The sequence below is a fragment of the Meles meles genome, chromosome 3, assembly GCF_922984935.1.
Source record: "Meles meles chromosome 3, mMelMel3.1 paternal haplotype, whole genome shotgun sequence".
Lineage (NCBI taxonomy): Eukaryota > Metazoa > Chordata > Mammalia > Carnivora > Mustelidae > Meles > Meles meles.
Window position 1 is genome coordinate 57,507,823 of NC_060068.1, and position 13,870 is coordinate 57,521,692.

The 13,870-nt window shown below is 35.6% G+C and overlaps 1 protein-coding gene across 11 annotated transcripts in view; it reads right to left on the bottom strand.

Annotated features, from left to right (window-relative positions):
• Positions 1-13,870, bottom strand: part of PPIP5K2 (diphosphoinositol pentakisphosphate kinase 2) — a 78,294-nt gene that overhangs the window by 28,939 nt on the left and 35,485 nt on the right. For all 11 annotated transcript variants that reach the window (XM_045999054.1, XM_045999049.1, XM_045999050.1 and 8 more), the window contains 4 exons: positions 13,120-13,261; positions 12,409-12,632; positions 5,033-5,160; positions 3,953-4,067 (listed from right to left, as the gene is read on the bottom strand). In XM_045999054.1, the coding sequence (XP_045855010.1) occupies positions 3,953-4,067; positions 5,033-5,160; positions 12,409-12,632; positions 13,120-13,261 (609 nt within the window). The remainder of the gene's footprint in view (positions 1-3,952; positions 4,068-5,032; positions 5,161-12,408; positions 12,633-13,119; positions 13,262-13,870) is intronic.

Consider the following 13,870-nt stretch of genomic DNA (forward strand, 5'->3'; position numbering starts at 1 on the left):
TGCGAGAGAGCTTCCTAACTGGTTTTCTCATATGTACTCCAGACTATCTGCTGTCCACACAGCAACCAAAGCCATTTACTTCCCTGCTTAAAAATGCTTTCCCAATCCCCTTAGGATCATCAAGGCACTTCGTCTCCAACCCTATCTGTTGCCATTTCATCCCACTGCTCACTAAAATGCTCTACAGGCTTGTTCTATTGGCTCCTGTACCTTCCATGCTTCTTCCACCTTCTAAATAAGTGTAAGAGTCAAAAAGGAACCACATAGGAGACGTAGTTCTCCTCCCCCAAAACAAACAATTCCATCATTACTACTGGATAAATTAAGTTCCTGACTTGCTAATTAAGCATCATATTTTTTTCTACAATTTCTTTTATTAAAGCTCAATAATGCATATCTGCATGCAGGGGATGTCACTTTGCCATTCCTTAATGGGACAAAGAAACTGAAACAAGAGGGAAAAACATAGGAATGAGAAAATTTGATGAGAAGAGAGGACTGAAATAACTTTAGGGTAACTTTAATATTAATTATTCATCAAGGCTAGTAATAAAATTAAGAATCAGAGACTAAAAGGGGCACCTGGGTGGCTCAGTGGGTTAAAGCCTTCGCCTTCCACTCAGGTCATGATCTCAGGGTCCTTGGATTGAGCCCCACATCAGGCTCTCTGCTCAGCAGGGAGCCTGCTTCCTCCTCTCTCTCTGCCTGTCTCTCTGCCTACTGGTGATCTCTGTCTCTCTCTGTCAAATAAATAAATAAATAAATAAAGACTAACAAATCTTCATTATATATCTGAATGCCCTTTATTAAAAAGGTAAAACAAAACTAAATTTTCTTTTAAGAACCACTTTGTTAACAGATGTGTATAGATGTGTACACCAATACATACAGAGAAAATTGAAGGAAAATTCTTATATTTTGCAATTTTAGAGATGGATGAAAATATATCTCTGTTATATAAAACATAATAGAGTGAAATTGTTTCTTAGGTAATCTATGGTTTGGGTGTACTGAGAAACAAGATATTAAAATTTCTAAGTCTCTTTTGCACACTATCACTTTAACTGCCAACCCCTACAATGTCATTTTATCATTTCAAATACAAACTCCCTGGGAATCTTATTACTAGCTACCACCTTAGCTGTCATTTGTATGTTGGCTTCCTAACTCTGTACCTTTAACCCAAACCTCTATCCTCACATATGAACATACTCAACCTGTCTAAACCTAAACTCATTACTTTTACTTCTTAAGACCTGATCTTCTCCCAAGTGTTACTTTTATCAGTGAACGGTAGGATCATCTACCAAATTACCTACATTAGAGATATGGGAATCTTTCTTGATTCTCTCTTCTTTCTCACTCTCCATATGTGTGAGCACTGGAAGGGTCCTGAGGAGAGTGTTAGTGAAAGCCTAACAGGCTACAGGAGGTTGTTGGTGAGGGATTATATAAAGGTAAGAAAAATGTTACTGGAAGCTACAGGAAAATGAACTCCTGCTATGTACTGGCTGAAGTATAGAGAACACTAGCCAGTAGACAGTGGAAAATAAATAAGAAGTATTTCTAATGAACTAGTTCTGGAGATTTTTAGGACAAGTGCTGAACATGTCACCAAGATTCTCTCACTGCCTGTGATAAACTAGGAGAGAGATAAGCTACAAGGAAATTGTCAATTATAAAGAAGCTTGCTGGGTCCAAAAATAAAACCGTTTCTCATTCACAGCCTTTTCAGTACCAAACGATGCTGTAATTAACAGACTTTCGAGAAGAAAGGAAACACAAGATTGCCATGATAACATAGTGTGATTATAAAAACACTTGCTAAGACCTCCAAAAGCTGTAATGAGGTGCTTCACATATCTTCCAAAGAAACGTACTTTCTTGGGATCTTAAGAGTATGTCTCTCAGATGCTCAGTATTAAGCAATAAGGATTGCTGAGTGCCATCCCTTAGGAACCACATAGGGAACCCAAGGTAGAAAGGGCTTATCCTTAAGAGATCTTTGGGTTTGATGTGTTTATTAATACAGTATATTCCAAATTATTCCATTTTGTTTTGTTTTTTTTTAATTACACCACCTGAGCTAAAAATAAACAGACCTTTGGAACCCCAAACTTCTCTGGGCAGGAAGCAGGTTGAAGAAAACTACTCAACTGCAAACATGAGCTACTTTTTATTTTAAAGGAAGGATGACCCAGATGAAGCAATCAAGAACATTATATGTTTATAAAAAAAAAAAAAATTGGAGGGGGAGGCGAACCATAAGAGACTATGGATTCTGAAAAACAACCTGAGGGTTTTGAAGGGTCAGGGGTGGGAGGTTGGGGGAACAGGTGGTGGGTAATAGGGAGGGCACGTTTTGCATGGAGCACTGGGTGTTGTGCAAAAACAATGAATACTGTTACGCTGAAAAAATAATTAAAAAAAAAAAAAAAGAAGATCAAAGACTTGAACTATGCTCTAAAAACCAGCTAGACCTAACAGATACCTATTGAACATCCTGACTAACAATAGCAAAATACATATTCTTTTCAAATTTTCATGGACTAATCTCTAGGATAGACCCCTGGTAGACCACCAAATAAGGTCTTTGTTTTAAATAAATGTAATATGATTAAAAAAAAAAAAAAAAGAACCCAAATTATGAAGCCATGAGCCATTGAAAACAACTTCCTGGCAGTATGACAGAGCCCTAAATAAAGAATGGGCAACATGGACCTGGGAAGATTCGCTAAATTGCTATGGACCAGTGACTACAATGCACCTTCTGTTTTATCCTCTTTTGAAAAGTTCATCTACAGCAATTATCTTGTGCCTAATGCCTAACCCACCACTGTATGTTGGGTATTCAAAGGATAGATAATTGGTCTCTTCAGTTCATAGGTCTTTGAATTAAGATCGAATGCTCTTGAGCATTCAGGAGTTGTGTCCAAGGAACCCCATCTATATCTGGACTTGACTTAGATGAAGAAACCTGGGATGTCAAGTTTATGATCTAATAAAATAAAACAGGTAATACTGCAAGAGAGATTAAGTGAATTTTGTATAAAGGAGAAACATGGATTGTGTATTCAACAGACAGATTGTGATGGATCCTATTTCCCAAAGATGGTCACCATATGTATCTAATCCCAAGTACTCATCTTACAATGTGACATCGACACTCCATGCATATAGTAATGTAGATCTATATCCCCATCCTTGAATTTGGATGAACCTGTATGACTGCCTCAACCAGTTCCGGTCAGTAGAAGTGACAGTATGTTACTGCATAAGTTAGAGCATAAAAAAGTCTTGCACATGCACCTTGTTCCATTATGAAACTCAATCTTGGAACTCAGCTACCATGTTTTGAGGAAGCAGGCAGGTCACACGGAGAGGTCAGATATAGGTGTTCTAGTCAACAATCCCAGCTGAATCCTAGCTGACATACAGCATCAAGCACCAGATGTGAGAGGAAACCTTTAAGTTGATTCAAGCCCTTGCCACTATCTAACTGCAACCTCATCGAGACCCAAAGTGAAACTGCCTAAGTATATCACAGTCAATCCTTTAAACTATGGGAGATAAAAGTAAGTGTGGCTGTATTAAGCCAAATTTTGGTATGACTCACACTAACAAGAGATGAGGGGCACAATATCCAACCAAACACTAAGTTCTTTCTACTCTCTAAATAACTCAAATTCATCAGGTTCTTTTCATGTCATTACCACCAGCCTATAACATTACCTAAAATATTTTATGCAATTGTTTGCTTAAACTTCTCCAAAGGGAAGAGAACATGTCTTTATCCCCAACATCTAACACAGTGCTTGGTATATAGTTGACCTTTGACAAATGATGGCAAGAGATCAATTACTGAAATTGCACAGTAAAAACTGGTACCAGTGATTTGATTAAAAGTTCAAGGAACCATACTTGGTAGATTGGAATAGCTTATTCTACTTACATTGCATAAGGCACCATAGCGAAGAATAGAGAGCAAAGAATGTACATGACTTTCACTGGTAAAATATAACCTGGTACGGACATGACGTTCAGGAGACAGAACACCTCTGGAATACCTAAAGTTAGTAGCAGACAATGTTAGAACATAGCCATGTAGTCAAACATTAAGTATTGAAATTATTTTGTAATGGAATTTAATCTTACTAGAAGTAAAAAACTATAATGAGTAAATCTATCCCTCTTCCAAACCACAACTGAGGAGTTATTTTTGTAGATACTCCTCTAACATGAAGATTAACTAGAACTAACTGGGATCTCTGAGATTAGTCAAAAAAGAATTAATATTAGTTTAGGGCACTTGGGTGGCTCAGTGGGTTAAAGCCTCTGCCTTCAGCCCAGGTCATGGTCTTAGGGTCCTGGGATCAAGCTCCGCATTGGGCTCTCTGCTCAGCAGGGAGCCTACTTCTCCCTCTCTCTACCTGCTGTTCTGCCTACTTGTGATCTCTATCAAATAAATAAAATCTTAAAAAAAAAAGAATTAATATTAGTCAAATTTACTGTAAATAGGTCATTTTAGCTACTCTAATAAAAATGACAAAGGTCATGGGGTGCCTGGGTGGCTCAGTGGATTAAGCCACTGCCTTTGGCTCGGGTCATGATCTCAGGGTCCTGGGATCGAGCCCCGCGTGGGGCTCTCTGCTCCGCAGGGAGCCTGCTTCCTCCTCTCTCTCTGCCTGCTTCTCTGCTTACTTGTGATCTCTCTCTCTGTCAAATAAAAAAAAAAAAAAAAAATGACAAAGGTCATAACCCTAAAGAAGCTCACAGATATTTATCCTGCTGAATGGGGTACACACTGATGATCCCATATGAGAGATGACACTTGTCCCCTTTCATCTCAGTTCTTCCTCAGTTTGGAGCCCTGAAGAACCTTGGTTGGAAGTTAAATGTTAGCAATACCTCGGTAATCCTTATTTCCACAGTGCTCTAAGTAACACATTCTTGATTTCTTCATAGGAACATTAGATTTGAAGTATGCAAAAACAGGTGCCTATAGATTTACAATACCAGTACAGTCTCTTACACAGGGTGGAGTTTATTTACAGTGTCATCATCTTGTGTCCTCTGCAGGTCTGAGCGAATTTTTCTAACTAGAGGAGTACAGTAGCCTTTGGCAATCTCCAGTTTTTCAGCTTTAGTTATACCATATTCCTGAGCAGAAAATGATATCATTATTAGAAAAAGGGTATAATGACAAAGCACTGTAACAAATGCACTGCTTATTTAAAACATCCTAGGTAAGAGACAAATACCTTTATTAAGCTTCTTTTTTTGAACATTACAAATTTCTGAGTTTACATTTTTTGCAACTGCAAGTATACTATCCTAAAACTTCTAAGTATAATTGGAAAGATCTTTTTGGTAGAATGGAAAAAGCAAGTAATTTCTGAAGAGGGGAGGATGAATGAATGAATGTAAACTTAACTGTTTACATTTACAGTTTGACTCAATCATAAGGTTTTAAATGTAGAAACAATCCTAAAAGAAAGATGGACTAAGGACACAAACACTAGAGCACAGAACAACAGTCAATAAACCTATGAAAAGAAATATAAATGAAACCATGAGATTTTGTTTATTCGAATGCCAAAGATTAAAAAGGCTAACAAATCACTTAAAAGCTTTTGGCTAATGCTTTGAGGTGGTGAGCAAAAATGTAATGTAATCATCATATTTAATGACTTCAATAATAATTATGAGTTAATCAAACTTACAATGAGGTTTTACAATATGAAGTGTTAAGAAAACATAATCATAATAATTCTAATAAAAATTACAGTTCAAAGAAACAGGTTAGAAAATGACCTGATGTGTAAAGAGAAAAAGCTGTGATATGTGTGTAGATGGAAAAGAGGGAGAGGAAGAAAAGCCAAAAATGGAAAGGGAGGGATGGAGACAGAAAGGAGAGTGCAGAGAGGAGGTGGGAATAAACAGGCATACCCTCTCTCACCAAGTTTATTCTAAGATAACCTGAATTTCAAGACTACTTCCTGCTGTCAGATACTCCCAAATAGCAAAAACTCTATATGGATAATAAAACTGAGAACTGTCAAGTAAAGAAAAGGTGACAGATTACAGATGGAAGGCCCATGAAAATAGAAACTTCTTGGGTTCCTTTATCATAAACTAAAACTTGGTTGGTTCAACAGTCTTGCCAACATAGATGACTGTGAATAGAGTATGTAAAAAAGATATATATGTAATTGTGTATGTGTAAATAAAAGGAAAATACTGGAACTAAAAATCATCAGGTGAAATTGTTTTGTGTTGTTAGCAAGGTATGAAGAGACAGATGCTTTCACACTGTGTTTACCTGGAAAAAAACTAGTAAAAGATTTCTGTAGCTACAAAAACAGTCTTGAGTATATGTAAAGACTTGTGAAAAGAGAGTGAAAGAAATGAAAAGTCCAGACTCCCAAATACGAAAAATTAGTTAAATAAATAATTACCACACGTTAACCGATTTCAAGCTTTACTACAAAGCTGCGATTACCAAGACAGCGTGGTACTGGCATAAAAACAGACACATAGACCAGTGGAACAGAGTGGAGAGCCCAGATATGGACCCTCAACTCTATGGTGAAATAATCTTCGACAAAACAGGAAAAAATATTCAATGGAAAAAAGACAGTCTCTTCAATAAATGGTGCTGGGAAAACTGGACAGCGATAGGTAGAAGAATGAAACTCGACCATTCTCTTACACCGTATACAAAGATAAACTCGAAATGGATAAAAGACCTCAACGTGAGACAGGAATCTATCAGAATCCTAGAGGAGAACATAGGCAGTAACCTCTTCGATATCAGCCACAGCAACCTCTTTCAAGATATGTTTCCAAAGGCCAAGGAAACAAAAGCAAAAATGAACTTTTGGGACTTCATCAAGATCAAAAGCTTCTGCACAGCAAAGGAAACAGTCAACAAAACAAAAAGGCAACCCATGGAATGGGAGAAGATATTTGCAAATGACAGTACAGACAAAAGGTTGATATCCAGGATCTATAAAGAACTTCTCAAACTCAACACACACAAAACAGATAATCATATCCAAAAGTGGGCAGAAGATATGAACAGACACTTCTCCAACGAAGACATACAAATGGCTATCAGACACATGAAAAAATGTTCATCATCACTAGCCATCAGGGAGATTCAAATTAAAACCACATTGAGATACCACCTGACACCAGGTAGAATGGCCAAAATTAGCAAGACAGGAAACAACGTGTGTTGGAGAGGATGTGGAGAAAGGGGAACCCTCTTACACTGTTGGTGGGAATGCAAGTTAGTGCAGCCACTTTGGAGAACAGTGTGGAGATTCCTGAAGAAATTAAGAATAGAGCTTCCCTATGACCCTGCAATTGCACTGCTGGGTATTTACCCCAAAGATACAGATGTAGTGAAAAGAAGCGCCATCTGTACCCCAATGTTTATTGCAGCAATGGCTACGGTCGCCAAACTGTAGAAAGAACCAAGATGCCCTTCAACAGATGAATGGATAAGGAAGATGTGGTCCATATACACAATGGAGTATTATGCCTCCATCAGAAAGGATGAATACCCAACTTTTGTAGCAACATGGACGGGACTGGAAGAAATTATGCTGAGCGAAATAAGTCAAGCAGAGAGAGTCAAGTATCATATGGTCTCACTTATTTGTGGAGCATAACAAATAACATGGAGGACATGGGGAGATGGAGAGGAGAGGGAGTTGAGGGAAACTGGAAGGGGAGATGAACCATGAGAGACTACGGACTCTGAAAAACAACCAGAGGGTTTTGAAGGGGCGGGGGTGGGGGGTGGGGGGGTGGGAGGTTGAGGATCCAGGTGGTGGGTAATAGGGAGGGCACGTACTGCATGGAGCACTGGGTGTGATGCCAAAACAATGAACACTGTTATGCTGTAAATAAACAAACAAATAAATAAATAATTACCATACCATTACCCATTAGAAATAATGATGTACCTATAGCTTTAATGATATGGAAAGAAGTTCTTGGTGCTAAGTGAAGGGGAAAAATCAGGTAGTAAAAGAGTATGCTTTTTCTGGTGCCATTTGTGCAAAAAATACGTTTGTTATATGTATGAGAAAAACTGTATCTTTGTGAACTTGAAAAAAATCCTTTAAGAATTTTATAAAACATTTAAATGTTTTCCTCTAGTTGGTAATATCTCAGTGACTTCGACATTTTCTAATTTTACACAAACATATTAATTTTGTAATAAAGATATTTTTCCCTTTAACACACATATTATGTTTTGTTCATCTGCCACCACCAAGTAGGATCAAATAATTGTTAGATATCCCAGTTCTTGTGTGTAATTACATTTCTGCCATAGACAGAACTAATTAAAATACCAGGGGCGCCTGGGTGGCTCAGTGGGTTAAAGCCTCTGCCTTCGGCTCAGGTCATGATCCCAGGGTCCTGGGACCGAGCCCCGCATTGGGCTCTCTGCTCAGCAGGGAGCCTGCTTCCTCCTCTCTCTCTCTGCCCGCCTCTCTGCCTACTTGTAATTTCTGTCTTTCAAATAAATAAATAAAATCTTTAAAAAAAAAATACCAGATGAGGCTATCTGAAAGCTTATTATGTGGTTTTATTTAATGAGAGTATCAATGGACTTTATATGGTAAATGCTATTATAAACAATTCTCTCCACTTCATAATCTATAAATAACTAAACAAATTGTCTTCAAACGTTCATAAATGTGATCCCAGTTAAGAGAACCTTAATACCAAATTTAATCTTGAGAGGTTCTTATCTACTGCCATAACATCATGACTATTTTTAAGCATCATTTTTAAGACAGAGCCTCTATTTGATGAAAATTGAGACTAGTTAAAAAGTGGAAAGTTAATTCTATCAAAAGAAAAATTTATAATAATTAGTTTAATTTAAAATAAATAAAAGTAATAAACTGTGTTATAGTTAAGCTTAGTTGTGATTAGAATTACATAATTCACACAGCATAGATTTAAGAATTAATCAATTCAATGTAAGCACAGAAATACATTTTTAGAGGCATAACACTTTGAGGTATACCAGTGCATATACCCATTTTTCTTGCAGATAGTGATATTCTCTCAATCTAAAATAGCATATTCTAAACTAGTCAAAATTCTACATTATTTGACTGAATCATCAAGTCTCTAAGCTCAAAATAGTCTTTATGTCCTTGAGAATTAAGTAAACAAAATTTTCATTTTTTTCATTATAAACTACAGTTTCATCATATTTACCATAAATACATTAATAACATTTAGTTTGTTAAGTGACTGAAAATGCATGCATTTTGTCCATAGTTGCGGATTTAGGAAGGCTAACAAAGCAAAATATTTACTGGGCTGAATTCAATACTCCATTAAAAAAGAAGAAATCCCAAGTTTCTGCCACAATAAGGAATATCAAACCAAAAAGTTAGGGAGGTAAACCCAAAGCTGTCCTCTACTCAAGTTATAATCTCAGAACTGCAGAAAAGCATGCTAAAAAAAACCTCTGCTTTTAAAGTTATAACTTTTCCAAAATGTAATTATAAATTTATCAAAAATAAGATAGATTCTTGTAAACTTGGGCAAAATGTTGTCCGAAGAATCCAAAGATTTGGATAAGTAATTTATTCAAGAAAGAAATTTTGGAGATGTCTTCAAGTAAATTCTCAGACTGCTGAGATCTAACCTAACTGCATTCAAAGACAATTACGGTAATAAAGACTGAGAACAGTTGACAAATTATTTTAAAAGATATATATGATGCTTTAAATCCCCAACCCATTCTCATTTTTACTGATTCTTAGTACTTTGAAAAATTCATTATAAATATTTAAGCTACAAGGAGATGGTAAGAAGTTTCTTCAGTGATTTAAGCAATATACCTGAAATACATAGATACATAGGAGAAATTAACATCTAAAACCCTATTAACACTTGAGTATCTTTTTAAGCCCAACTCTGAGAAACCAGCCTTTCATGCCCATTCTAGAATGTTTAGTATACAGAACTGAGAGACGTGAGGTTAAATAAGTCATGTAACAAAATAGACATGATTATGCTAATAAATCATTTTGTGTAGTTAGCCACTGAGGTGCTAAGTTTGGATATACTGAAAGCCTACTCTGAAGAATGCATATAGCCACTCTAAATATTTAAGACTGCCTTATATTAACAGTTTACCTGTTAAAAAGCATACTTTGAAACAATCTTCACTGACGAAATGAGTATAACTAATATGCACTGAGCCTGGACTAGTGTCAAAGCAATCCAAAACAATGAAAACTTCCAGTGGAAACTAATTATACGGTTAGGAGAATTAACAGCAACCATTCTGGGGCGCCTGGGTGGCTCATTCAGTTAAGCATCTGCCTTCAGCTCAGGTCATGATCTCAGGGTCCTAGGATTGAGCCCCACCTTGGGGTCCCTGCTTAGTGGAGAGTATGTTTCTTCCTTTCCTTCTGCCTCTCCCCCCTTGCTCATGTGCTTTCTCTTTCTCTCAAATGAATAAATAAAATCTTTTAAAATAAAACAAAACAAGCCAGCAATCATTCTTGAAATAGTTAATAAAAATTTGAATAAACTTTCTTTCCTGAATTTCAAAAGATGACTCTGACTCAGTAACTTCAGTTATAATCAAACCAGTGTTAGCTCAATGACTGTCTATACATTGCAGCTAAAACTGAGTTATGCAGAATTTAGTGTGTTCACTCTGACGATAACTTAAAATATCTTACCTGTCATAAAACTCTTTATTCTGTAAAATTAAATTTCTCTTTTGCATTTTTTTTTAAGATTTTAAAATTTATTTCAAAGAGAGACAGAGTGAAAGTACATATATGCCTGCAGGGAGGGGCAGGGGGAGGAGACAAGCAAGACTCCCCACTGACTGATCCAAGAGTCCAACACGGAACTTGATCCCAGAACCCCGAGATCATGACTGAGTTATATCCAGAGCTGGACGCTTCAAAAACTAAGCCACCCAGGTGCCCCTAAATTTCTCTTTTGCAGAATAAAAGCTCTCTTCCATTTAGTAAAACAGATTGTCAGATAACAATTCCTTGTTTGCTAAGTCAAACTTTGAGTTTCCTAAAAGGCCCAAAGATATATTCTTGGTATGTGACATATTTTTATCTTCTTTTTTAAGAATTCATTTTGCAAGTCACTGGATCATACAATATACTTAAGATTCTCTATATTATACATCTGACCACACAAGTAAGCAGTGTTCTCTCAGGCTGAAAGAGTAAGCTAATCTTTAGCAGGTACACAAATAATTATAGGAAAGTTGTGTACTGCCTCAATTCCCAGTTTTTTAAGTTTGTAGTTCTTCCTGAACTTTCTGTGAAAATTAAGGGACACTGATACTATTTTAACCATTTTCATATGTATTTTTAAGTAAGGCTACTTTTGTTCAGCATCTTCATATTTTTCAAGTATCCAATTTCTTCCTTCTATTTAACTTTTGTTCATAGGTGGAATATCTGATCTACTCCAATCTCTTCTTTATAATATCCAAATAATCTTCAGTCATTGAGTAGGAAACAGGTCCCAAATTTAAGAAGAATTTAGGAGTACTGGGGTGGCTCAGTCAGGTGTCTGACTCTGCATTTCAGCTCAGGGAATCTGGAACCATTTTCTGTTATCATGTCCTGTATCTCACTTGTCTTGTCATTTGCCTCTTTATTATCAATCTGATTCTCTGCCTAATTACATTTCAATTATTTGAATTCTGGTTACACCTTTATTTTTATTCTGCTATAAATGAAAAGACCCATGACTTGCACCCTTCCAATAATAACTTACACCTTGACCTCCAAATAATTTTTTCAAGAGGCACCTGGGTGGCGATTAAGTGTGAACTCTTGATTTTGGCTTGGATCATGATATCAGGGTCTTGAAATGGAGCCCCATGTCAAGCTCTGCATTGAGTGTGAAGCCTGCTTAAGATTCTCTCTCCCTCTGTCCCTCCCCCATTCTCTCAAAAAAAAATTTTTTTTTCAAACTACTTGCACATAAAGTATTTTTTTTTTCAAAATACTTGCATATAGCACATAATATGGAAGTATGTGGGGAGTGGGAGAAAAAGGTAGCTGTGGCCCTATGTAAATTTTGTAAGTCTTTTTAATTTATGTGTGAGTATTTTGAAAAAAAAAAAAGAAAACTTTTTTATTACATAGTAAGTAGTAATTAAACTACTAAACTATCACTGTAATTAAATTATTAGAAAAGCAAGTAATGATTTAATACAATAAAAAGCTTAAAATATAAATTCATAATTACTTAACTTTCCTTTTAAAAGTTATGGATTTTATAGAGAGATAAGAACCAACTATCTTTTTTCCAGTGACAGAAATTTTTTAGAAGAATCTACAGAACACTCTAAGAAAACTGATGCCTAGATTTACTTACCTGAGGGATAACAATATCTGCTAATGCTTTCGAAAGCCTGTATAATTCCATTGTATTTTCCAATTTCAAGGAACCATTATGCTGGACATCATATTTTATACAGTCATATATGTCAGGGATTTTACTAATGTCATATCTTCCATTCTTTGTTTTAAAGTCTTTCTCCAACTTGGACCATCTACGTAGCATAAGCTCTAATGTTTCACTATGGTAAAGCTGAATATCTAAAACAACATAACAGATTTAGTATTATTAAACTTAGAATCAGATTAAGGGAATATACTAAAAAGTTGATAATTAGAAACTTTTTTTAGAATCAGAGGTAAAACTATTAAGAAAGTAGGGAATATTATCATAGTTATATACCATTTGCAAGCATTTATTTTGTAGACTTTCAAAGAGTAAATAATTGGCTTAGGACAGCCCAGATCATCTTCCCATGTTCGTTTCTGATAAGCTGCCTACTTGCCACTTAATTATATGACAGTGCTACGGGATTAATCAAATAATAATATTTTATTATCTTTTTCATGTTATCATAGAGAAAAGAAACTGTAACCTAGCTATTATTCTTTTGCTGGATGTATGTTCACTCAGACCTAGAACAGTATGAGGCTTAATTTAAGATTGATGTATCTTATTTTAAAATGTTTATTGAACTGGATAATAATTTTCATTTGCTTCATGTCCCAAGGAATACGTAATATTTACCTGATGATTTGGGATCTTCCATTCGATGTCTGATTTGAGAAGTCAAACTTTGTATCAAGGAATAAACTTTGTCACAGGTCTTAACAGGATTTTTAATCAAATGCATTGATTTAATTAGAGAAATGCTTCCGGATGGAGTAAGCTACAAATGAAGAAAGTAAAAATTTTACGTCTAGTTATGCTTAATTGTCCAAGAGAATAATACACAAAATTTTCCAATAGCTGGAGAATAATTCTATATCATATATTAAGATGACCCCTAAAATACAGTAATAAGATCAAGAAGGAAGTAAAAATCTCAGGATTTTATGTTAAAAAAATAGTAAAGATTAGTTATCATTAGATTATTCACAGAGAAAATTTAGCAGAAGTACTCTAACTTACAATGACGTTTTATTCTAACTTACAGTGACAAACTGCTGACTCAGTATGGTTCTAACTATTCAATATATATTTACATGCAATAATCCTAAGACTCTCTTACTATCATTATCTTTTTTCCAGATGAGTTTTTTAACAGAGGTTAAATGACATGCCTAAGATCAAACCAATAGTAGGTCAAGAATGAGAGAAAAAAAGCAGGTGGTCCAGCTATAGAGCTTGTCCTCTAAATGACCATGCTAATGTTATTGTGATGAGATTTTCCTAAGTTGACGAAATCCATTAACGACAACATAGTTTCAAATTAGTTTTGAAATTTAGCATGGCAAGTTATTTTATCATTAAGAAAGTTTCTATAAATTATGTAAAT